The sequence below is a fragment of the Pteropus medius genome, unplaced genomic scaffold (genome assembly GCF_902729225.1).
Source record: "Pteropus medius unplaced genomic scaffold, Ma_sr-lr_union100, whole genome shotgun sequence".
In the NCBI taxonomy this organism is placed as follows: Eukaryota; Metazoa; Chordata; class Mammalia; order Chiroptera; family Pteropodidae; genus Pteropus; species Pteropus medius.
Window position 1 is genome coordinate 1,234,150 of NW_024351647.1, and position 27,030 is coordinate 1,261,179.

The window sequence follows — 27,030 nt, forward strand, 5'->3', positions numbered from 1 at the left end:
GGCATATCTAGAAAAATCCAAACTGAAGGGATCTTATTTTCTATTTAACAGAGAAACAGAGAATGTAGGTCTGGCTTGGACTGAAAAGAGGCAGGGCTGAACTAGAAAATGCTGAGTTGAAGGACCTGCACAGAGACTTCAGGGCCGAGGAAAACCTTTCAGTAAGGATTCTCTCAAAGTGGGTAAAACTTGGCTCTGTAATTAAATGTGCACCTATAATTAATAGGCATAAAAAATCCTCTGGCTAGAGCATTTGCACTCTATAACTTGGCTGAATGAGACACTGCTAATGAAAAATGGTTAAGAACAAGGGGCACAATTATACTCCTAAAGTCGTTTTCTAAAGAGGAGGCCTTGTCTTTGACTCGAATGGCCAAGACAGACAGAAAGGTCTTCCACTTGGAATACCAGGGGCATTTCTCCATGTCACCATTCCTATTGACTTCCTAGAGTATACCAGGCAATCCCTAAAAAGTAGTTTGAAAATCTATTATTAAGCCCAAGTGAATTTAGGAGAATGTGGGAATTAAGGGAATGATAAACATAAGCAAGAAAACAAGACATATGTGGCTGGGAAAGAATTGAGAGAACAAAGAATTAACTCTAATCCTTTCCTCACTTTTCAGCTTATTCATTATCACTTAGATGTTTAGCATTCAAGCACAAGCAAAAGGATAGGAATAAAGTACAATTAGAATGAATCTCAATGATACTCACTTCTTTAGAAAATCTTGAAAGTCAGCTGGTAAGTCACTAGGGATAGTCACAGGGTACTCTCCACATTCTTGTCCTTGGCTGAGGGAGAGCAGCAGAAGGCCAAGATGCCAAACATCCCCTTTTTTCCCCGTTTTATAAGGTAGGGCATTGTCACTAAAACGAACTCGGGTTTGCTCAAACACATCCTCCTTGCAAATGTCTGCTAGGCGTTTAGAAATGCTGTAATCTGTAATCTTGACAGTGCCCTCTGCATCCACCAAGACATTTGATGCACTCAGAACTTTGTGCACCACAGAATTGCTGTGCAAATAATCAAGGCCCAACAAGAGTTGAGCTGTGTACCTACGAAGCTGATGCATGGGGATGGGGCCTGAGTGGCTCAGATGAGCAGCAAGGGACACCCCATTAAAGTGCTCCACTAAAATGTGCACCATGATTGAGCTGTCTTGCTCTTTGAGATTCATTGCAAAGTAGCGTACTATATTGGGATGGCTCAGTTTTACCAGTGAGTTGAATTCCGTTTCTGCCCCTTGAATCTGATAAGAAAACAACAAAACAAAACAGTAAGATAATAGTGGGTTGATCAGCATTAACTGGAGTTTCATTTCAAAAGGAAAATATTCAACAGAAAATGCACTTCTAAAGGAGAGGAGAAATGCCCTGAACTGAATCTCCTCTTAAACCATATGATCAAGCTAATAATTCATAAAGATGGAAAAAAATTAGTTGTCAACTTCTTTGATCTCAAACCTACTAGTGTACAAATACTATAAAATTAGTAAACAGCTTTTAAAATTTCTTTTGTAATAATGGCCACTAGAAAAAAGAAACATTAATTTTAAAATGACTTTTTCTGATTATAAAGATTTACTGTCAAAATTTTAACAAGTACTAATACAAAAGAAAAACCCTCACAAATTATCCATGTGGTCACCACCTGAAGATAACTTTTATGATTTTGGTGCATTTACTTACAGTTTTTCTTTATCGGAAATATACACACATTTCTAAAAACAAGGCTTTACCTACTATTTTGTAACTTTTTTATTATGCGACACTAAGACCTGCAATATTAAATATTCTCCTTAAATTCAGGATTATAAATTAACTCTAAAATATTCTCCTGTTCCCTAGGATTCAGTTTTGAAGCAATTATTTCAAATGATTGCAAAAAGCATAATTATAAAATACTATTTGGAGAGATGACTATTAATGCTATAATAAAGCTGAGAAAGGAGGTTAAGAAAGCAGCTGCAAAAGTTTGGAACATGTTATGAAAGTTCAAAAAGCAACAGCAAGGAGCTGAGGAAGCTCTGGTAAAAAAGGTGCTGGTCCCCAACCATCCCTTCTGATTAAACAGATCTCATACCATTCTGGATCACCTTTACTAGTCATCTTGGATGCCTACCTGCTTTTTGCACTTATCAATCTTCTCTTTTTCCTGACTGGTAAGGAATGGACCCATTTTTTTCTGCCACTGAAGGACCCACTCATACAAAAAGACAAAGCTGCCAGTGGCTGTCTCCAAAGCATTGTAAACTAATTTTCCAAGCTGTTCATCACTGCCTGCACATTAAAGAAAATGTAATTAAATCTCACTGGTACATTTTCTGTGGGAATGAAAAAGGGGATATACAATTATTCTTTCAACAGTGGATACCATGTGCTACTTACAAAAAACATACTTCATGGAATACATGCTCTTTTGTAACTGATTTTTAATATTTAACAATATACTCTGAGCCCTAAAATATTAATTAGTATAAAAGGACAAGAATCAACAATGAGACCTTAGTATCAAATCACTGTTTTCTTCCAGGTACCAGTATTCACAATGTTACTTTCACAGTTCAGCTCCGATAACTGTGCCTACTGGTGCAACAGTGTACCCTCACACAGCTCAATACTAGCTAACGTGACAAGAAATCAGAAATAGGAACATTCCACCAAGATTATTCCATCGATGTAGATTGGTGTGCACAGTAAAAACAGATTTTAGTAATTTGGACATTTGAAAACATCATTGGTTTTCTAAACACAAAATGTGAATATCCTTGGCAAATACAAACTGGCTAATAGTTTCAAGGAAAGGAATAAGAAATAACAGTTTAATATGAAGCTAGAAAGAGACACATTTATTTAGTGATAGGTATATGGTTTTCACTTGTTCCTGGAGAGTTAAATTTCTGTAACGCCAAAAATTTTCCTATAAAAATCTACATTTTCTTTTTAGTTTCAAGTGTACAGCATAGTGATTTGACATTTATGTACCTTACGATATGGTCACCACTTAAGTCTATTAACCATCTGCAACCATACAAAATTATGATGTTATTGGCTATCTTCCTGGTGCTGTATATAAAAACGTATATTTTCATTAAAAACTACAATAGAAAATTATCAAAATATTGGAAATGAAGAAAAATATCACCCACAGTATCACCATTTTATTTCCCTTCTAGTTCCCTTTTTTTTTTTTTTTCTAATTTACCAAATCACAGTATATGTAACAGAGTTTCTCACCCTTGACACAACGACATTTTGGACCAGAAAATCCTTTGTCGAAGGAGACTGTCTCATGCACTGCAAGATGTTTAGCAGCATTTCTGACCTCTACTCACTAGATGCCAGTAGCACTCCTACCTACCCTAGTATTAACCATTAAAAATGTCTCCATATATCATCAAATGTGGACAAAATCACCCAATGGATAGACAGTATTTTTTTCTCTTAGTATGTAAATAAGTTTTCCATGATGCTGCATTGTCTTCATTACAAAAAAAAAAAAAAACTTCAAAGAAAACTGAGGATAATTTTTTTCATTTAAAAAATAAAAAGTAAAATAACCTGTATATGTAGGACATAGTTGTCTTAGTAAATATACGTTGGAGAAATGTGGCTGAACTAGCTCACCAAGACTTTTTATCTGAGAAGTAGTTTCAATGCTGACAATTTAAGAAATTTAATTAAAATGATCTGTTATGCTAAGCATAAATAACTCCTGATGTTCTCAGCCTGAGGAAAAACCCTGATATTTGAAAATTTGTCAACCAAGAAAGAACCTGTGGAATGTGGGATCTAAGCAGTACACATTGGAGACAAAAGATATTAAATATTAATGAGATGAAGTGTGATGTTATTTACATAAAGCCTAGTTAAATTTGTGCATTAAGCAGTGCAGTGTTTTGCAATATTTCTTCCCCCAATTAGGGTTAGGTAGGTATTTCATAATTGCTGTTTTTTCATTTTGTTTTGTTTTGTATTTTAATTTTATGATTGCCATTCTCTTCCTGTCGCTTTTTCATGATGGGGATAAAAGAACATACTGGAATGAGGCTGAAAGAAAACATGTTACCCAAAGAACTCTGACTAATACTCTATAATGTGCTAACAATCATCGTTTATACACACAATCTCTATAGTGCTTTATCCATAAGAAAGGTCTAAATTCTCTCTAGTTCTAATGGCTTTAAACTGAAAAAACAAATGTTGATTAGTTGATCTATTATAAAAACATTTCATAGAAAATTAGGACGTATTTTAAAACTAGATCCGTTGTGAGAAAACAAAATAAGGAATTTACATAGTTGTTTTATAAAAAATTTCCAGATTGCAAATGTGTCTCCTGAAGAGTCTTAACTAAACTGAATCTAATGAGTATCGATGAGATTGAGACCGAGTTGAGGTGATAAGAAGTCAGATTAATTTCCCTTCCTGATCTTCCTAGATTATTAAAAGTAGTGAGTTTTATGTTGCCAATTCATGAGTCTGAAATGCCTGAGTCATCCTCATACACTGTTGGTAGGATTACAAATTGGTACAGCCACTATGGAAAACAGTCTGGTAGTTTCTCAAAAAATTAAAAATGGATATACCTTTTGACTCAGCAATTGCACTTCCAGGTATTTATCCAAAACAGTAATTCATAAAGATCTATGCACCCCTATGTTCATGGCAGCACAGTTTAGAATAGCCAAGATACAGAAGCAACCTAAATGCCCACCAACAGATGATTGGATAAAGAAATTATGGTTCATATATACAATGGAATATTACTCAGCCATTAAAAAAAAAAAAGTGAAATCCTACCATTTGCAACGACATGGATAGACCTAGAAGTAATTATGCTGAGTGAAATAAGTCAGACGTAAAAAAGATAAATACCATATGAGTTCACTTATATGAGGAATCTAAGGAACAAAAAGAAAAAACTAATCAAAAACAGATTCACAAATATAGAGGACAATCTGGTGACGGCCAGAGGGGAGAGGGATTGGGGGGCTGGGAGAATGGGGTGAAGGGTTAAAGAAGTACAAATTAGTAACTGATACTTGGTCATGAGGATGGGGAGCACAGTATAGGGAATGCAGTTAGCATTAATATAATGGCTAGGTGGAGAGCCAGAGGAGAGAAAGAGCAATTAGGGGGATTGTTTTATAAACTATATAAATGTATAACCAATGTACTATATACTTGAAAGTAATAATAAAATAAAATTAAAAAAATAAAAAGTAAAAATAAAATGCCTCTGAGTCGTGGACAGTCTCAAGACCAAAGCTAATCATCTCTACCAATCTTGAACCTGCCCAAATGGTCGCTTTGCCTGAACAGGGCAAGTCTGTGTATGTGCAGAATCTTGTATGATTCAGGCTGCTTTCAGGCAGCCCAGGTTGGGTGTCCAGTTCATAGACTATTGGGATATTTGGTCTCTTCTCCCTTCACTTGCTGCCTGCTCCCTGGCAGCTCGCCTGCTTATTCATTGCTCTTTAAAGAGGAAGGGAAAAAGACACTGAAAGAGAGCCAATTGATTTAGGTAATTTGGCTGTTAGCTCTGATAAGAATATTCAGGATTGAAAGTTAAACTTAATTGTCAAATTTATTATATGCAAGTGATTTCTACAATTAGTGACTTATCTACATGACTGATAAAAGATGACATATGTTTAGGGCAAAGGAATAGGTATCAAAACCTTGATTTTTATATAAATAACTCAAATTTCAAACTGCTGAACCACCTTCACTCCAAATATCCATCAGTAGACAAAACTTCTAAATAAGACACACAGAAAAATAAAGTGGCTTTCCTAGTCAGGTACAACATGCTAAGCAGCAAAATGCTAAGCAGATGGATATCAAATTAAGAAAATGGGACTTGGTCATTAAAATATCAGAAGCATTAGAACTCGTTTTAAGTATTTTATTGGTAATAGATACACATGATGCAAAATTCTACTGATTCATAATATTTCAATCATTTTGGTTTCAAAAGCTCGACTAATTATAATGATGACAAATTTTAAATGATCTTTCTGCTAAAAATATTTCCAAGAGCCTAAGTTCTCATTTTCATCTCACAGAAGGGAAAACCTGAGTGACTTCTCATCCTGGTCATTAGGAATGGGAGCTTAATAGTCTTTCTTGCACTGTGCTGGTCTAGATGACAAAGTGTCTATTCTACGTCATTCTTTCATGATTAACTTTTGTTGTTAGAATAATTTAGAAGAATTTAGCTAGTTTACTCACCAACACATTTTCCTTTGTGCACCATGAGCTGGTCAGGATAACCCACAGAGAAATACAGGATTTCACAAGAGCCAGGAGAATCTTCACTACTGCATACAGAATACTGACGTTCTCGCCTTAAAAATAAATTTAGACAATGATTCTCTTTTCGACTTTAAGATTAACACAGGAAAATCTTGCCTCTCCATTTTTTCCTGTGTACCAGCCCCTTTACCATCTAACATCTGTCTCTACTAGGAATTGAGTTGAAGGTGCTAATGGGAGAGTTGTTCACCTCCCACAGTGCCCACGGAAGTCTTCTCCACACGAACTCTACAGACCTCTAACTCTAGATCTGTGCTGTCCAGTATGGTAGCCTCTAGCCACACGTGGCCACCTAAACTTAAATTAATTAAATTATATTAAATTTAAAATTCAGTTTTTAAGTACTCAATAGCCACAAATGTCTAGTGGTAGCCATACTGGACAGCATTGATATGGAACATTTCCTTCATCACAGAGGTTCTATGGCAGTGATTTAGCTCAATTCCACATTGATTCCATAATTTCTTCATTCCCATGCACATGTACATCTGGAGAAAGCTGAAAAACAGGAGGGTTTGCAGCACTACAAATTCCTGGTCTCCAGTTGGGCCCCCAAACCACTGAATGCTCATTCATTTTCTTATTTGTCTTTGGTAGGTTTTCTCTGTCATTCCCCTTCATAACTTCTCCAAAACACTCAAAATTCAACTCCTCCTCCTGTCTTTCCCGTTTCTACTTTTTTTCTGACTGGGGAGCAACAGCTGGGCAGTTAGAGTATAATGCAAAAATAATGAATCGATCATGGGAGGGGGTTGAAGGGAAGAGGCCAGGGAGAGAGCTCCTGATAGTCAGGACTGAACACCTGTAAGAAATGCTTTGACGGAGCACACAGACAGATCTAAGAGTGATCTTGACGTCTACTTTCACTGAGAACATGAAGAAAGGAGCGAAGCCCACACTTTCTACTGTTTCACCTATAAAGTTACTTGGAATCTATACCATTCTTTTTGCCCCCAGACTCTGAGGAGGGTCAGCTATCTTGTCCATTCCTAACAGTCTCCTCTGAGATCTTGGTCCATTAGTCAGTCCCTCTCTCCTCTATGTCAATCCGTCCCTCTAGATCAGCTCCTTCCCCTCAGCCTATACATCTCTCTTGTCTCTACACTCCCCTCCCTCAATCTTGCACCCCCACCCCTTGTTCTTCGTTTTCAAACTTCTACACTTGCTGTCTCCACTTCTGCCCCTTCTGTTTACTCCCCATGCTACTGCGATGTCAATAGTAACTGCCTCCTCCCTCCTGCCCACTCTCTATTTGACTTTTCGCTTTGGTTCTTTATTTTGGTTCATGGCACAGTCATCCATTGCATCTCAACAGTCAAAACCAGGAGTTTCCCTGGGCTCCTAGACCTCCTGCATCTAACTATTCCCCAAGTACCATCCTCTTCTCTCCATTTTCCCTCTGTCGAGGTCATCTCCGACTTTTTCCTGGACACATGCAATATTCCATTATTAACTGGTCTTTACACCTCCACCTCCAATCCTACACATCTTCCCCTTTCCCGCCCTACTGCTGACAAGACCTATTATGATATGAGTCTCAGCGTCCACATATCCTAAACACTAGGGAATGATTAATACATTGTAGTTCTGTTTAAATTTCTACCTCTGAAGTTATTTGTGCAACCACAGGCACAAATGGGGTGAAATTTATGGAGAAAAGAATAAAGCAAGATTTAAAATGATATGTTAGACTTATTAACATAAATTGTCCACAAGTGCCTCTACATCAGCTCTGCCCCCTCCAATGGATGGTGTTAATCATCATTTTAGGCTAGGACATCTTTATGTTCTTTAGTTTAGTGTATAAATGCTTGGTTTTAAGGTGTTTTAGAATATTAATCACCCCCTCATGACTGGAAAGTACAAAAATAATGAAAATGTTAAGAGTGATAGTAAGAAAAGATATATCATTAAGATGAAAATAAAAGTGAAAGTGCCAAGAAGATGACAAATGTGGTACGTGCCACGTAGGAGAGATTGTTTGACAGCAGGAATAATTCTGAAGGATAAAAAGTAAATTACACTGAGTTTGAAAAGAAGGAATAAAGAGGCAAAATCCAATGTCACTGATATCTCCTGCTTTCACCCAAAAGATGTACATATATTTGCTTTTTTAGGAGAAGAAAAAAATAAATAAACTGAAACACTTTGCTTAGCTTTTTAGGAGAATAAAAAAATAAACTGAAACACTTTGCTTATTTCCTTTGACTTTCTACTCCATAAAAACCAATGAATAGCAAGGAAGAAAAAAAATCAAGAGTATATCATAAGGTATTTTGGTATATCAAGGACTTTTATTTCTTAACCAAGAAAGCACATGAACTACAGTTTAAGATTCATTTTTCCCTAGTCAGTAGCCAATAGAGTCCATACAGTTATGTGCAATACCTTAGCAAAAAAATAGATGAAAACTATTTCTTTTTCTGTTCCTTCTTGGATTCTCATGGAATGTTGTTTATCCAAAGCATACAAATATCACTATACACGCATTACATACAAAGTTGTTCTACCTATGTCAAAGGAAGAGTGAATTTTTTGTCCTCCCATGAATAAAATGTTCATGATCTTTGATCTCAAAAGCAAGTCTAATAGACCCTTATTTGTAGTTAGTCACAAAAATAGAAATGTTTCATTATTCATAGTACTGATTCATTTCTGATGATTCTGACAACTTCAAACTATGTTGCCTACTGGAAGCCCAGTTGCAAAAAGAATTTAAATTGGTGTAAGGAGTTATAACCTTTAAATGAAATTGTTACCTGAAATAGTATTTAAGAGAACATTTAGTTCACCGTAATGGTAGCTGGTTAAATTTAGTATTAAAATGACTTCTAAGCTGATTTTTTAAAAAAGTCAGTAATTAGAGAAAGAACTGAAATGGTTCCTTCTTACAAACTATAAACTGAAAGTTTATTTAGTTTGGTACCTGAAATATTTCTTTCCATAAAAGAAAAGTATTGGTTTTAAGTGCTGCATAGATTCTCATAAGAGATAGTTTAAACACATAAGGAAGTTGAATTATAATCCTTACACTACTTAATCACCCACTGAGTCTCATAAATAGGTCCTGTACTAAAAGTCCTTTCTGATCCACAGAGAGTCACAGCAAATATTTAGGGAAGTCTTGATTTTTTAGTAGAAAAGGATGTGGAGGAAGACACATACAGCGTGAAATTTCACTGGATGATGATTCCGATGGAAGAAAATTTTTAAATCACTTACTGAATATTCAATCATTAAAAGTCAGATCAAACTCCATTGGAGGCAAGATTATGAAGTGTCATAGGCTGTTATAAAGGGGGAATGAACTATAAAACTGGTTTAATTAAAAGATAGTATGGAGGAAAAAATGGCATAAATGATAAAGGCTCTGTTCATCCCTCTGGCAACCAAATCAAAGTTGTGACAGAAACAAGGAACAAGCAGTAAGGGAAAAATCACCTGGGATCTAGATGAACAAGCCATACAACTAGAGGGAAGTCTATGAAATCACCCTGCAATGGCAGAAGGTAGGATGGGTTGAGGACAAGAACCTGCCAGGTCTTGAGTGGCTGAGTGAGATGGAAACTGTGGCAGCAGCAGAAGCCCCTTAAAAGGGCTGCATCCGCGAGCGGATTTTCGTGGTGACAGACCTGCTCACTCTCAGCACCAGTGCTGATTTGGCTGCGTGCAGCGGGCACCAGAGACTTACAGGGAGACACTGTCAGAGTGAGGGCCTAGGTGAGATTCACTCTGTACAGGTGTCGGAGGTATCCATTGTTCCCTGTTGAGCCTTCCCCCACTACCAGTGCACCGGACACAACACTGCCATAGCCATGACGTCATCAAACTGGGTAACAGAGTCACTCTGCCCAGAGGATTCCCTGAAACCCTGCCTTCCCCAACTCACGGCCACACCCAATCCACATCTAGGTATATTCTCAGTGAGTCAGGTGCTCCTTGTTGAGCACAGCCTAGACTCACACTGGAGGCAGCTGGCCTCAGTTTCTGGAGTGGCCTTTTGCTTTCCGAATCTTAACAGGTGGCCCTAGAGGGGCAGAGACTGGGGCTAAATTTGGTTTCCAGCTGAACCCCTCTCAAGACTGTGTCACTGGTCACCTAATTCACAAATCCACACTAATAAGACTGGGAGACTTAGGAGCTTTGCTTAGTACATAGAAACAGACACGAAAAGGAAGCCAAAATGGGAAGACAAATAAACAGAAACCACATGAGAGAATAGAATAGAGATCCAGATATAATCGAGTCAAGTAATCTAACAGATGCAGAGTTCAAAACACTGGTTATAAAGATGCTCAATGAACTTTTGGGAAGTGTAGATAAATTCAGTGAGAACTTCAACAAAAAGATAAAAAACATAAAAATGGAAATTATAAAAGGGAACCAGTTTGAAATGAAGAACACATTATTTGAGATGAGAAGTATATTAAATGGAATAAACAAAGGAATAAACAAAATGAATAAAGAAAAGAATCAAATGCCCTATCTAGAGAACAGGAAAGCCAAAGAGATAATAAGATGCCAAGACTATAAAAATAATTTAAAGAGCATGTGGGACACTATTAAGGGTCCAAATGTCCATCTGATTGGCATACCTGAAGTAAATCAAGATGTTTGAACAAATAATGATGGAAAACTTCCATAACCTGGTGAAGGAAATGGACTTAAAATCCCAGGAAGCTCAGAGAATCCCCAAAACCAGAGATCTAAAGAGGCCCACACCAAGACACATCATAATTAAAATGCCAAAGGTTAAATACAAAGAAAGAATATTAAAAGCAGCAAAAGAAAAACAGATGGTTACCTATAAGGGAACACCCACCCATAAGACTGGCAGCTGATTTCTCAAAAGAAACTACGCAGGACAGAAGGGCTTGGCACAAAATATTTGATAGGATGAAGACCCAGGATCTACAACCAAGAATACTTTATCCAGCAAAGCTATCATTTAGAGTTGAAGGACAGATAAAGAGCTTCCCAGGCAAAAATAAACTAAAGGAATTTATCACCACCAAGCCAGTATTACAGGAAATGTTGGAGGGACTTCTTTAAGAAGAAAAAACATGTATCAAAACAGGAATAAAGATGGTAACAACTACATTCCTATCAATAAGTACCTTAAATGGAAAAGAATTAAGTGCCTCAACCAAAAGATAGAGAGGCTGAAAGGATAAGAAAACAAGACCCCTACATATGCTGCCTACAAGAGACTCACATGAGATTAAAAGACACACACAGACTAAAAGGAAGGGGATATAAAAAGATATTGCTTTGATGGACCTAGAAGGTATTTAAGTCAGATAGTGAAAGATAAACACTATATGATTTCACTTATATGCAGAATCTAAGGAATAAAAAGAACAAACTAATCAAAAACAGACTCACAAAAATAGTGGACAATTTGGTAATGGACAGAGGGGAGGGGGTTCGGGGGGCTGGGAGAATGGGTGAAGGGTTAAAGAAGTACAAATTACTAGCTGATGGATAGTCATGGGGATGGGGAGCACGGCATAGGGAATGCAGTTAGCATTAATACGTTGGCTAGGTGGAGGGTCAGGGGAGGGAGGAAGCAATTGGGGGGATCGTTTTACGAACTATATTGATGTCTAACCAATGTAGTGTATACTTGAAACTAATTAAAATAAATAATTTTTTTTTAAAAGATATTGTGAAATGAAGATTTGGTTTTATATTATTAACAAATATATTAAGATATATAGGTTTTGAACAAGTTATTAAAACTACCTGAAAATTCATCAGATTTCACTACAAGTTGTTTTATTCCTTCTACATTTTTCATTCTTCCAGATTAGAAATCTTAGTCACTTACCTAAACCTTCCAGAAGAGTTGGTCCGATGTTTACCATTTCCTACAAAGTCAGGAGAGCCTCCATGCAGAATGGCAGCTGTTTTGTGTCCTCCTGGGTCCTTCCTAGAGGTGTGATCTTGGTTTGACAAACAAGCAATTTCCAAACGTTCCTAGAAAAAAGAAAAATAAACCTACTTTAGATGTAAGTCATAAATGGAAGACAATTATGGTACATAATTATGAATTCAGTAAAGAGTGCACATTTTATTTAAGCTGAATGCTTTCAAGTGTAATAAAGTTGAACTCAACTTTTAAAAATTGAATGCCCAAATATGTACTGGTTCAAGACCTGAAGGCCAGGTTACAGTTTTAAGGAATGTGAATTTATAAATGAAAATGCTAGAATCTTGGCATATACAGGAAAAGTTAGAAAGAAGAGCAAAAGTGGATAAACAGAAAAAGGAGGCACTCAGAGAGCAGATTGGCTGACAGGAAGGCAGATCAGACATAAGAAAGGTGTGTTAGTGGAAACAGTAATACCATCTTACATTTGTACACAGCTTTGTACTTTCAGAGGGCAGTGCATTTATCTGTGTGAGTAATTACATGAGACATGAAGGAAGGCATCATCGGTCCTGTTTTAAGGGATGAGGAAAATGAGTCACAGAGAGTGTCACCAAAAGGTCACAGAGCTAGGTAGTAAAAAAGCCAAAACTTTAAGCCTGGTGCTGCTTACTCGTATATCAGTGCCTTCCCACTATACCTTAGAGTTTCCTTCAAGTTAAATGCCATAATTCTATAAAAGAGAATCAGTAAAATTTTCTCTGGGTTTCTCCAAACATGTATAACTGGATTTTGGATTGAGCTGGACTCAGGAAAAATATAGGAAAAAGAACTTTATTCTTTTTCACCACTGCTTTTTAAACCTCCTCTGTTGAATTTTTCTTTTCCATCACGGAATGAAATCTCAAACAGATCCATATGGTTCTGTTCACTCTTTAGTATGAAGAAGTTGCTTTATTTTCCAAGTATTAAGAATTCAAGTCTGGGCTAATGATCAAAGCTACAATCTCTTTTCTCCCTCGACTCACTTGATAAACTACTGTAGTTATATGAACCTAAGTCATCTACAGATAATATACAATTCTAAATTTTTCTTCCTGTTTAGGGATTCTTTTATTGCCTCATTTTAGGCTTTAGTACTGATAGTAACACAGGAGGGGAAAATATCGCAGGCAATAAAAAAATTTTATGTTTAACAAAATGTAAACTATTTTAGTACGGCAGAGTACCTGCTTGGCCATTTCTTTCCTTTTTTTCTCTTCTTTTATCTCTTCTTTCCTTCTCTGAATCTCATGAAGGATTTCACGTTGCTGAAAGAAATCATACCACCATCAAGTGCCAATCTCTGAAAACTCTACAACATATCAATCCTGAAATCACAAAAACTCTTGTGAATTTAGAAAGAAAATTGAAGCCCTCCTTTCCTAAGAGACCTGAATATATGGAACCTTAGTACAAACTGTAGTTACTGGGTTTTATCAGTAACTACACAATAGGCTTTCCCATTTAAATAGGTGTCAAGACTCTGTGGGGAGGGAGCAAGTACCCCGCTATTCTCCATGTTTCCACGTGGGGAGACTTTCACTATAGCAACACTTGGCCTCTCACTTTGCCCTGTCTCTCTAATGTCTGCCTGTCTGTGGAGAACATGCACTTGTGCCTGCTATCTGCCATGAGGTGTGGGGCTGACCTGGTGGAGGTGAGCTGAATTGTCCTCAGTGCCTGGACTCAGGGAGCACAAGCGCCACCCTCGCACGTGCCACAGACTGTCAGCTGCATTCTCCAGTCAGCTTTCTCAGTATTAAAAGTGGTATTTTGATCCCCATCCAATTGACTCATGTGTCTATTGCTCAATTGGGTCTGAATTTATGTGGAGAAAAAATAATGTGTTTTTATGAGTCCCTTAAATTTCCAGGTTGTAATATCAAAACCATTAAAAGACTCACCAAAAACTGGAAGAGCAATAATACAAAATGAAACAACATACCCAAAACTTATAGGTAGTTATAGCAGTACACCAAAACAATATTGTTAGCTAAATATTCACCATCTTCTAATAAAAATATGCTTCCTAAAAACAAGGATAATAAGGAACTTTAAACTCTAAATGATAACTAGGCCACACAATTAAATAGGAGATAAGCAGTAACAAAATGAATGGGATCCACAAAGAAATAGTGTTAAAATAAGCACAGGATGAACAAAATGAATCGGGAAAAGAAAAAGGAAAAGCAGGTAAAACAAAATCCTATAAGTAACTGTAAGAAAAAGTAATACCTATAAGAAGAAAACTAGAAAGCCTCACCAACATAAAAACTGAGAAGGAAATTTAGATATGTACATTAACTTTGATTAAAGGACTTTAACACAGGAGTGTATACCCTTATGCAAATAAAGAAAATATACAAATGGTTAGTGAACATAAAAAAAGTTCAGTCTTTGCCTCTTGCTACTCATTTGGGTATGAGATACTTGTCCTACAGAAGGAAGAATAGCCTCTAAAACTCAGTGAATTCTTGCACAACTTTATAAGTGCAGAAAGATCACAAGAAGCTTGGTTAAACTGACTTCTTTTTTCTGTTCTTTTATTTAAAGAGCTGCACTAAGGGTCCTACGGGCAGTACTGATGTTTGTTAGGAGGAAACTACTCGTAGAAATTCTCAGTGACTCTTAGGGCCAGTTCCCTCACACGAACCCACAGTTCTTGAATCAAATGTTCAGCAACACATAAAGTTAAGTGTGTAGGCAGAGACCATCACAACCTATAGAAGTTTGCAGTCCTTCGGGCTGGCCATCTGTGGTGACAAGGGTCTCACCTCCTGCTCCTCTTTCTGCTTGGCCTCCAACAGCCTCTGCTGCTCCTCCTGAGCCCGCCTTTCCAGCATTTCTTCATGAAAAGACTTGGGAGGGGGTTTGTTATGCTCACTGAGAAATGACTGCACGTGGTAAGCCAGTTCAAATATCATCACCTAAACATGTAGATGAGAATCAAACAAAAATAGTCACATAATGGGAAGACAGGGCCTAAAGGAGAGAATACAGAAAAACAAGCAGGCAGTAAGAAACCCACTTACAGTAGTGATATTCATCTTGATATGACACATTCTGAATTAGGTACACGATGCAATCACAGCAGGAAAAGGTTTTTATAGGACTCATCTCATCATGTTGCTATCAAGACAAATTACTAGAAAATTAAAAAGCTTCACTTGTGTGTTTTTCCTACTCAATTTATTGGCATTTTCTGAATAATAGATCTGATAAAATATTTTTTTGTACAAATAAACCTAATAAAATATTTAAGACTGCATAAAAATAAAAACTACCTTCCCAACTAGAAAACCTGTCTACATAAAGACAGTTGAGGAGAGAATGATCATTGCTAACATCGGAGTTTTTCATCTGTCCACACAGCATACTGAAAATATCCTACGTGGAGACGAAGGCAGATATTTAAAGTCCTCATTAGCCCCCTGTTAGTCATGTGCCAATAGGAGGCTGATCAATATCTGGAAAGCATTTCGTTTCCACTTAGGGAAGCATTCATAGACAGTATCAGAAGCAAAAAGGATTCCCTTTCAGACATCCTGGGTGTCAAAATCATACCAGGTAAATCAATGGAACAGGGTTTCTGGGACCCCAAAGAGTCAGGAGTGCCAAATTCCTTCTGCAGATGAGGACCGCCACACTGAGATTTCTTTTTCTTCAATTACAATGAAGCAGCTTAAAAATTCTTATTTCAATTATATGTTTAAAACAGTTTCTAAAGGGAGTAAACAGGGTGGTAAATAATAGAAGTAACTGGGCACAAGAACATAAAGTTAGTTCACTTGGTGTTTACCTTTCCTTCAGGGAGTAAATACAAAGAGATCATAGCTGTTGTTGGGGAAAATTAATGTATCTTTTATTTACATCAAAAGTTGTGGCATTCACTGGATAGACTTTAATTTACAGTTAAGAAACACCAGACTAGAGTATAGGAGGCCAGTTTTTCTAAGAAAAGCTCCCTAAGGAAAGCTAGGAAAAGTAGGCAGTTTCTGTTACTTCAAAGAGAGACCTCTTTTACACCAGAAAGGAGTTCTGAGCCAAGTGCTGGAGGGTTTTTCTTTTGCCAATCTGTTTAATTCACTAGCAGTTTCTATACAAACAAATCTGATAAAATAAATACTACTAGATGAAAATAAGAACTACTTTCAAAATTGGCAACTGCCCCACCCCATTATCTACATGGTTCATTGTCTTGCTTCCCTCAGGCTTCTGCTCAAATGTCACCTTATCTATCAGAGGCCTCTGCTAACCTCCCTATTTACAAGAGCCATTCTCTCACAATACACATCTATATTAGGCGGAGTTCTCCAGAGAAACAGAACCAATACGGGGTGTGTGTGTATGTGTGTGTGTACATCTGCAGAGAGAGAAGGGGAGGGGAGGGAAGGAGAGGGGAAAGGAAAGGAGAGAAGAGGAGAGGAGAGGAGAGGAGAGGAAGGAAGAGAGATTTATTTTAAGGAATTACATGTGATTACAGAGTTATAGAGCCTGGCAAATCCAAAATCTGCACAGCAGGCTGACAGGCTGGAGACCCAGGTAAGAGTTAGTGTTGCAGTTCAAGTCCAAAGGTCATTTCCTGTCAATTCCCTCTTCTTCTAAGGAAACCAGTCTTTTCCTATTGAAGACTTCAACTGACTGGATGGGACCCACCCATACGATGGAGGGTAATCTGCGTAATTCAAAGTCTACTGATTTAATTGTTAATCTTATCTAAAAAATACCTTCACTGAAACATCTAGAATAATGTTTGGCTAAATATCTGGGTACTGTGGCCTAGCCGATTTGACACATAAAATCAATCATCACAACATCCATCAGAACAATTAAAATTTTTAAAGTGACAACATCAAAAGCTGGCAAGGATGTGGAGAAACTGGATCACTCACATATTGCTGGTGGGAATGTGGTACAGTCAATCCAGAAAAGTTTGGCAGTTTCTTAAAAAACTGAATATGTAACTACCATACACCGACAATTGCACTCTCGTATATTATTCTAGAAAAATGAAACTTATATTCACATAAAAACCTGTATATGAATAGCAACTTTATTTTTAATAGCCGAAAAACTGGAAACAATCCCGACGTCTTTAATCTGGTGAATAGTAAACAAACAGTGGAACCATGAAACACTATACTATATCATAGAATACTATTTGGAAATAAAAACTAAGCATTATTGATATATGCAATAATCTGGATGAATCTCCAGAGAATTACACTGAGTTAAAACAAAGCCAAGCCCAAAGGTTATATACTATATGTTTCTACTTACATAATTTTCTTAAAGTGAGGAAACTATAGAAATGGAGAAAAATTAGTGGTTGCCAGGTATCTAGGAGGGGGTGCAGGTGGGTGTTAAGGGGAGTGGCTATAAAAGGGCCACATAAGGAATCCTTGTGGTGATGGAACCATTCTGTCTCTGACTATATCAGTGTCAACATCCTGGTTATCATACTGTACTATAATTTTGCAAAATGTTACCATTGAGGCAAACTGAGTAAAGTGTTCACGGGATTTCTTATTCCTTACAATTGCATGAGAATCTATAATGATCTCAAAATAAAAAGTGTAATTTAAAGTAAAAGGAACCAAGGGCAACAAAAGCAAAAATGAACAAGTAGGACTGTTAATCAAATTAAAAGGCTTCTGCACAGCAAAAGAAACTATCAACAAAAAAAAAAAGCAACCTACAGAATGGGAGAGAATATTTGCAAATCATATATCTGATAAGGGGTTAGTACCCCAAATATATAAAGAACTCATACAACTCAATAGCACAAAACCAAACAAACCAATTAAAAAAACTGGCAGAAATGCAAACATTTTTCCAAAGGTGACATACAAATAGCCAACAGGTTCATGAAAAGGTGCTCAACATCACTATGTTCAGGGAAATGCAAATCAAAACCACAAAAGGACCTCATACCTCTCGGAATGGCTATTATCAAAAAAACAAAAGATGAACACACAATGTAAATATATATGCCTTACTGTTAAAATGTACAGCTGAAACTTACTGGATTTTGTTAACCAATGTCACCATAAAAAAAATTAATTAATTAAATCCCCCTCGAAAAATAAAAAAATAAACGGCAAGACACTTGAAAAAAAAAAGACAAAAGATAACAAGAATTGGAGAGGAGATGGAGAAAAGGGAACCCTCATGCACTCACTGTTGGTAGGAATATAAATTAGTGGAGCCACCATGGAAAACAGTATGGAGGTACCTCAAAAAAATAACAATAGAACTACCATATTATCCAGCAATCTCATTTCTGAGTATATATCCAGAGGAAATGAAAACAGGATCTTGAAGAGATAGCTGCAACTCCATGTTATTGCAACATTACTTACAATAGTCAAGACATGGAAACAACCTAAGTGTCTATCAACAGATGAATGAATAAAGAAAATGTGGAATGTATATACAACGGAATATTATTTGGCCATGAGGAAGGACATCCTGCTGGACCGTGAGGGCATTACTAAGTGAAATAAGTCAGAGAAAGACAATTACTGTATGATAGCACTTACTTACACCGAGAATCTAAAAAAGCAGAACCCATAGAAACAGAATTGTGGTTACCAAGGGCAGCGAGCGGGTAGAGGGACTGGGGAGATGCTGGTCAAAGGATACAAACTTCCAGTTATAAAATAATTAAGTTCTGGTGACCTAGTGTACAATATAGTGATTATAGTTCATAATACTATATTGTAAAAAAAAAGATAAAGCAAAAAAAATTTTCAAAAAATCTCAAAAGTTGTGAATTCAAGAAACCAGATGATGCTGTAGCTAAATTTTCAATATAATTTCATATTCTTTTTTTCAGGTACACATTAGAGTCCCCTTAGACTAGAGAGAACTTCAGAATAATTCCCAATGCCCAGTTTTTGTCGGGTTGTTCTATAATCACTTTCTGTACCTTAACAATCACTGAAGTTTACAGAAACAGTAACAAAAGTGGGCAAAATTTTTATAGCCCAAAAGCACCTCACGGGTCATGCTGTTATAGAATGCAAGTGAAAAACCGTCAAGGTACTTTACCAGAGGTCCAAAACAGAAACAGAGGCCTAGGGCTTGTCTTTATTTAACTCTTGTCAGTTTTTACAGGATGAGACAGTTAAGCCTAGGCAAAATCGCTGAGTAATTTTACACAAAATTGAGGACTCTGTAAAGGGAATTGGTCTGGCCTAATGAACATACAGTAATACTCTGCCCTAAGAAGTTACCTAGGCTAGCCTTCCAGAGAGTCATGCCACCCAAGGGAGAACTCATGTAGATCCTGATCCACAGAGGATTAAGAAGAGAGCATTGGTACTAAACATAAATAAATGCTTTGGTAGAGAAAAAACACTGAAAGGTTAGAGTATGTCACTAATTACTGACAAGGAAAGCAATTAGTTCTTCTGATATGGAAAAGGGAAGTGGCAAAGTTTGGTTAGAAATCACTTGTCTGTAAAAATTTTCCAACACAGGTTCAAATCAAGATCAGGTCATGATGCCAGGTCCAAAGTACGCAAAAAGTATGGCCAGGTTCATATGGATTGTTTTCAGAAAAATTCTTTACCATCGATGATACCACCTACATACACTCTACAATTTAATTCATAAATACTAAAGAAATACGAATAACAATGTTTCCCTTTGTAGATATCAGTATGAAACAAAACACTCTGGTCAAAATTAGATTTGATGTACAATGGAAAAAGCTGTAAGCCAAAGAAAAGGCAGGAAAGCAAACACTGGTGAATGTGATGAGATTTTAACTGTCCTCTTATAATTCCAGTTAAACAAGTCTCACCTCTCCACAATGGTTTTTGGCCACTTCTTCCAGGTGGGATTTTAACAAATTAACACTTTCATTTGACAGACCCTTGGCATTCTTTAACTCTATTTCAGGGACTCTGGAAAAGAAAAAACCAAAGAAGAGTTACTCTGAAAAGAGTAGCCTGTTTGCATTAATATTTGCCAAGTTCCAAGCACTAGGACCAAAGCTTTTATACAGGCCTCATCTGTGAACCCCTCTCTCTATACTTCCAGCAACATTTCCCCTCACCTTAACAGGATTTCAACTCCCAGCAACTCTAACGACACAATGCTCATCAGGGAGCAGTGGGGAGCCTGAGGGGAGCAAGTGGGTTGGCCATCATGGGTGTGGGCCATCAGGTGCCCTGCTCCCCAAGATAACCAGACTTACTAGGGCTCTATCCCAGTATCTCACCAACTCCATTGTCTCTGATTTCAGCTTTACAATCTCATTAAAATTTTCTACATCACCTACTATTTTATCGCCTTTAGAAAAATCACTCCAGCTCTGTGTGTAATTTAATCAAGCATGCCCTTGTATGGTAATGCTTGACCCTGGCTTGCCCACATCAATTAACCCGCTCTGACAGTTCACTCACAAGAGGCCAAGTGCTTTGCTCTAGCTCATGTGCTCTAGCATATACCAGGACAAGAATAATTAGGCCACATGGAGCCACGATGATCCATCCCTCAACATGTTGTGTCTATTCACTCTGATTGTAAATGAGGTGGAAAAATGCTCACTCACTCATGTCTAAATCTAGTCCTGCACACTCTGCAAACTCTGCCTGTTCCAAAGACGCCTCACACTCCTCTTCATCCCTATAGAGCAAAACTACGACTCAAAACTGTCTAGTCAAGAAAAGTACACAACCAGCCCTCAGGTTCCCTTTTATTCTCAACCAATAAACATCCAATAACAAGTTACTGAGATTAAATAGGCTTTATTTGATTTTACTGAAGAGAAGATGATTCTCTACTTCCTACCAAGCATTTCTGAGTAATCCATGGTATTCTACCTTAGCACAGCCTTTACTATTCAGTATCTAAGAGTCCTCTCAGTGATTCAGTTATACTAGGTTGCTACAATCATTATAATAGAAATACTATATAGTTCTGAGTCTATGCATGGTCCATCTAACTCAGGATTCTCTCATAGTGGCATCAAGGACTATTCTGCAGAAAAGGAAAGTTTTCCTACACCACACCACTCAAGTCAAGCCTTACATAATTAAAAAAAAATTAAGCAGTTATTATATTAGCAGTCTTAACAGAATGGTAAAAACTTCATTTACAACATTAATTATAAATTTTAAAAATTCTCTAATGTTCTCTTTATGTTCTTGCCACATAATCTGTAATTTTATTTGGGTGATATTATGTTTACTTTTTAACTTTTTATAAGCATTTCCTTCTGGTTTTTAAAAAAATCATCCCATAATATTTTCACCAAGTGGATACATCAAGATTTACCTGAATAATTCTCTTGTGCGGTGGTTCTCAACCACGGTGACTGTGCCCACCAGTGGACATCTGTCAATGTCAAGAGGACATAGAAGCTTCCAGTATAGAAGCTCCCCTTCCTACATTCTTTGCCTATGCATCTCTTCCATGTGGCTGTTCCTAAATTGTATCCTTTATAATAAACTGGCAATAGTAAGTAAAGTGCCTTCCTGAGTTCTGTGAGCTGTTCTAGCAAATTACTAAACCTGAGGAGGGGTTTGTAGGAACCTGTGAACATAGAGCTGGTTGATTAGAAGTACCGGTACTTGCAACTGGCATTTGAAGCCCTGTGGGACTGAAACTTTAACCCATGGGATCTGCAATAACTACCAATAGTCTGTCAGAACTGAATTGTTGGACACCCAGTTGATGTCAGAAAAGATGCCATCTATTTGGTATTAGGAAAAATAAAACCTAGACAGGCACTGTCTTCTTTTTCTTTCACACATTTAATTAACTTTTAATCACTTCATTAATTAGCTTTCTGCATACCTACTATATATCTACTCTAGGCACAGTGTTGGGGACAAAAGAGGGTTACCAACTTCAAGGAACTCATCTTGACCTATCTGTATTTTCACATCCTCTATCACCTTTAAGAATAACAAACTCCATGAGGTTACCACCCACTGTAAGGCAGTGCTTCCTTTTATTTGTCACTTCCCTTCACTGGTTCCTTGAACAATAAGCTCAAACTACAAAATACTATCCAGGCCAATCTGCCTTTTTCCTTGTGAAAAGTCTATGGAAAGTTTACATGCAATATTTATGATATTTCGAAAAAAGAATACTTGAGTCCTGACTGCTATCACTTTTGCTCTATCAGTGGTTCTCAATCAGAGGTGGAATCATCTTTGGGGGAGGTTGGAAATATGTGAAGTTTTGTGGTGGTCTCACTGGCTGGAGATCACTCCTGGCATTAGTGGGTAGGGGCCAGGGATGCTACCTGCCCTGCAGAGCATGGGACAGCCCTGCACAGTGAAGATGAATTAGCAGTGTCCCGCAGAAATAGGGCAACTCTAAATCGTCCTTTACTCTAGGGAGTAAAGTCCCATGTGGCCCAGAAGGCTACTTCAAGTCCTGTCAATCATACTTTAAAACTAAGTATACAAGCTACTAAGCCTTCATCCTTTTCTTTTAGACTGTCCCACATCTCAGTTTACAAAGAATTCAACAAACAAAAGTTAATGTGTCAGAAGAAGCAAACAATTAGTCATGGAGCAAATATTAGCATCTGTAGTGACTATTTTATAACTAGAAGCAGACTAAACATGAGATAGGTTTTATGAAAATGTCTACAGCTGATACAGTTTTGATGAAATGTGGGTGACAGGAAATGAAATTTTAAATGGAACAGGAGAAGGAAGGAGAAAATATCATTAATTTCAACGCGTTTCTATGTTGTTAAAACAGAGAACTGAAATCACATTAAAGCTACTTATTTATAAATGTACTCACACATCTGGATAAGTTGGTGGGCATTTAACTCTCAAATCCACTTTCACATATACTTCTTCACCAGCCAGGCCCTGAGGGTACAGAACTAAACTGATTTCAGGGGGTCCTCTGACCTAAAAAAGAAAAAAAATTACTATTTTTTTAATCTAGAGAGCCAATCATTAATGATGATGATCAACATCTTAGCTCAAAAGTTCTACTTTTTAAATGTTACTTGTAATTATATCTGATACAGTGTTGTCATATTTTCCAAAAGTGCAGTTTAAAAAACAAAACCTGTGTCTGACAGAATGCATTTTCCTTTTCAAAGTTATCTGAGTGAACCAAAATGCTCCATATAGCTTCCATTCAAATATTACTGAGTGCCAATTATGTGTGAGTGCCATTCTAGAGGCTGGGAAAACAGGGGTAACTCTAGACAGGCAAAGATCCAACTAGCTGATAAAGACAAATGAGTACTTTCCAATACTGGTGAGTATGTACGTGCTATAAAGAAAATAGGGCAGAGTAATGGAACGCAGTAGTGAGGAGAAGAAGATATTCAGACAGGTAGGTCAGGGAAGGCCTAACCAGGGGATATTTCACTTGAGAGTTGAATACTGAGATAATAAGAAGTGAAAACCTTGACATGGAATCTGATAGCTCTTCTAAAACTGTGTATGTTTTCAACAACTGCTTCCCACAAAATAACTAAATACTCTATTGTTCTTTAATGTATTAAATATACTTTTTCCAAAAAAGCATTGAGGCAGTTTGTATTATCTATATATATATCATGAGAAAAGGGAGGCTGAGGGAGGAAACATCTACTCATACGCTCCAAGCACTTTACCAACTCTGCAAGGTAGGTGCTACCTCCATTTTACAGATGGTGCAGCTCAGGTTCAGTTTCAGTGTCTGACCCACAGATATACAGTGATAAGGCTAGAATTCAAATCCAACTTTGACTCTCAAACCTGTGTCTTTTGTATCAGCTACTTCCTATTTAGTGCCAATCCTGAGTTGCTGTGACTGAATTGTTGCCTTAACTTTGACTCAGAATGTCGAGGCAGCCAGGGCAAAAAAAAAAAAAAAAAAAAAAAAAAGTGACATTATTTAATAAAAAAGAGAAAGCATAAAAATTCTTTTAGAGCAACAAAGTTCTGAGCAACACTAAATTTTAGCAGAAATGTATAATCTGAACCTTACATATGGTACCCTGAATTATATGATAAATAAAGTTCTCATCAACTATATGTATAAAATACTAAGTGCAGTTTTTATGTGGCTTTAATAATCCTTGATAAAAGCTGTGGTAAGGCTCCAGGAAAGCAGGATTCTGGGAACATGGTCCTGGGGATGGTTAAACACCCGTGATCCATGAGGCCTTTCAGCCACTCACTTATCACGCCTCATCACCCACGCTTATTGAGCACTGACTCTGTCAGACACTATTAGCGCACAGAGGTGAGAAAACAGACCTGGTTCCAGCTGTCATGGAACTTCTGGTCTTGTGGGGAAAAACAAACAATACATATGTAAGTACCAGTTTAGAAAGTGCTACTGAAGAGATGATGTGATGCCCCTGAAGGGTGACAGAATAGGCCATCTCATAATACGCCACTTTGGTACAAGGATTATTTTGAGCTAAAGGTGCTTGAATACAGCAGGTACAAGAAAGACACTCCGACTCCCTCTTTTCTTCCTGAAAGCAGGAGAGAGAGCCTCCATGTAAAAGATGCCCTCCTACACCAGGAAGAAACATGACCAGAGACAGGGTATTCGGGCCAAGAGAATTCTGTACAAATAGACCGACCTTGTTAAAATGACTCTTATCCTCCTTTAGTCTCCCCATATATTTTAGTTACTTTTCCACAATTGCCTCTCTTTGTTCGACCTATTGTACAAACACTTTAGGCCTAGCCACTTCTTTCAATCTTCATTTTTCTTTGGAGCTTCCTATATATGTGTAAAAATTTGTATGCTTTTCTTCTATTAATCGGTTTTATGTCAATTTAATTCTCAGACCCTGCTGGAGACTCTAAGAGGACAGAGGAAAAGTTTGCCTCCTCTACATTCAGAGAATGCCTGGTGGTGGGTGGGAGGGAACACACTTGGATATGGTCATCAGGGAAGAACCATCTGTGGATGTTGTTGCACTTAAGCTGACACAAGCCAGAGACCAAGCATTCCAGACAAGGGAAGAGCACATAAAGAGACTACTCAAAGTGGGAAAGGGATTGGTGTACTCTGAAAACCAAAAGGAGGCCAGTGTGTCTGGAACACAGGAGGGATGGGGGAGGCAAGAAGCAGGTGTGGTAAGGAATAGGTGGATCACAAAGGGCCTTGTCAGCCAGGTAAAATATGTCAGGGTTTTAAGATGGGAATGATATGATCTAACACATTTTAAAAGGCCACTTTGGCAGCTGAGTAAAGAATGGGGAAGAGTAAAAGCAGAAATCAAAAGCTATTATAAGAATCCTGTGTTGGCAGCAAAGGAAACATAAGGTGGATTTTAGATAAAGCTGACAAAGAGACCATGCCTCGAGGGAGGAAAATAGAAGTGTCTTATCACAAATGCTCCTTGAAGATGAGTAAGATGAGGACAGCCTCTATTGCTGGAGTAACACAGGGATTGCAGATGATCTTGCTAAGAGCAGGTTCCATGGGCACTGAATGCAGACCCAGTGTGATGAAGGGCAAACACTAGATGAGGAAGAGGACACAAGTCTAGACAATTTCAAGGAGGTTTGGGTTTGAGCATTAAGAGGGACAGAGAATAGGGCAATAGACAGAGTGGGGGGGTGTGAAATTGAGGGAGGGATTTACTTTGTTCTGTTTTGCAGATGGGAGATACTAGAGTATGTGAAGAAGATGATGAATGTTATGGAAGAACAGGAAAGAGACAAAATCTGAAGTAGCAAAACCCTCTGGAGGGCAGAAGGTGATGGATGGGTCTTGGGCATGACACAGACAAAATGGGCTTTAGTATTTGATGGGAGATGAGGCTCTTCTAGAATGACAGAAGAACATGAGGAACAAAAGCAAGTAGAAGCTGGTGAGTTTCCTCTGAGGATCCTCAAAATGGCAAGGGTGAGACTGAACTAACAAGGCTCTGGGACTTGTTCTTCCTCCAACCAGGGTAGGCCAACTGTTATCTGCTTTACATATTAGAATTCAGCACAGGAAGCATTTAGCTGCTAAGAACAGCTAAAATACATAGTTGCTAAGAAGAAAAAGAAAGACTATTGCCCTGACCAGTCACCTTAAATAGCCTCACTTTTGGAAAAACTTTTTATTATGGAAATTTGCAAACAAAAGCCGATAGTGAGATACATGAACTCTGTGTACCTGCCAGACAGTTTCAACAATTACCAATTTATGGCCAATCTTGTGTATCTATATGTTGCCCTTATGTCCAAACATCACCTTGGATTAATCTGAAGTAAATCCTACCAACCAATCTTGTCGTGTTATGTTATTCATTATTCATTTTCTAACAACAATCCAGTGAAGCAGAGACGTTATATATTTCCATTTTAGAGATGTAAAAACTGATAGGTTAATTAGACGGAATCAAAATTTTACCCTTTACCAGATCAAATCTTTATAGGCTTTCTCATCTCACAGACCATAAATTTGGGAGAAGCATTTGATCACCAGTTTAAATTTTGTCAAGAAAATACTTTTTTGTCCCCTCTTTACTGCACATGTCATTTTATAAGATACAGAGTATTTTAGTACCAAAAGTAGAAAGTACGAAGATAAAGTAGTGCTCAGTCTTATCCTAAGGGTCAATTTATCTTATACTAATATGTCTTCCCTCATGTATCATTCTGCCTTTCAATTTCTCATTTGGCTGTTGAAACTTTATTTCAGAACGAATGAAAATATGGCTCTAAATCCATATGGACTGATAGCTCAAAAGAAGCTAAAGAAATAAGAAGGTAAGAAAATGAGGAGAAATGCCATACAGATGGTCTTTTTAAAGTGAAATATTCAAAACCTGACAAGCCCAATATGAAAGAGGTAAGTCA

General features: G+C 37.4%; 1 protein-coding gene across 1 annotated transcript in view; it reads right to left on the bottom strand.

Moving 5' to 3' along the window:
- EIF2AK4 (eukaryotic translation initiation factor 2 alpha kinase 4) overlaps window positions 1-27,030 on the bottom strand; it is an 87,821-nt gene that overhangs the window by 55,159 nt on the left and 5,632 nt on the right. The window contains exons 2-9 of the mRNA XM_039843918.1: window positions 23,015-23,127; window positions 20,049-20,151; window positions 15,013-15,165; window positions 13,426-13,506; window positions 12,155-12,303; window positions 6,241-6,356; window positions 2,126-2,283; window positions 718-1,253 (exon numbers count right to left, since the gene is read on the bottom strand). Of these exons, the coding sequence (XP_039699852.1) occupies window positions 718-1,253; window positions 2,126-2,283; window positions 6,241-6,356; window positions 12,155-12,303; window positions 13,426-13,506; window positions 15,013-15,165; window positions 20,049-20,151; window positions 23,015-23,127 (1,409 nt within the window). The remainder of the gene's footprint in view (window positions 1-717; window positions 1,254-2,125; window positions 2,284-6,240; window positions 6,357-12,154; window positions 12,304-13,425; window positions 13,507-15,012; window positions 15,166-20,048; window positions 20,152-23,014; window positions 23,128-27,030) is intronic.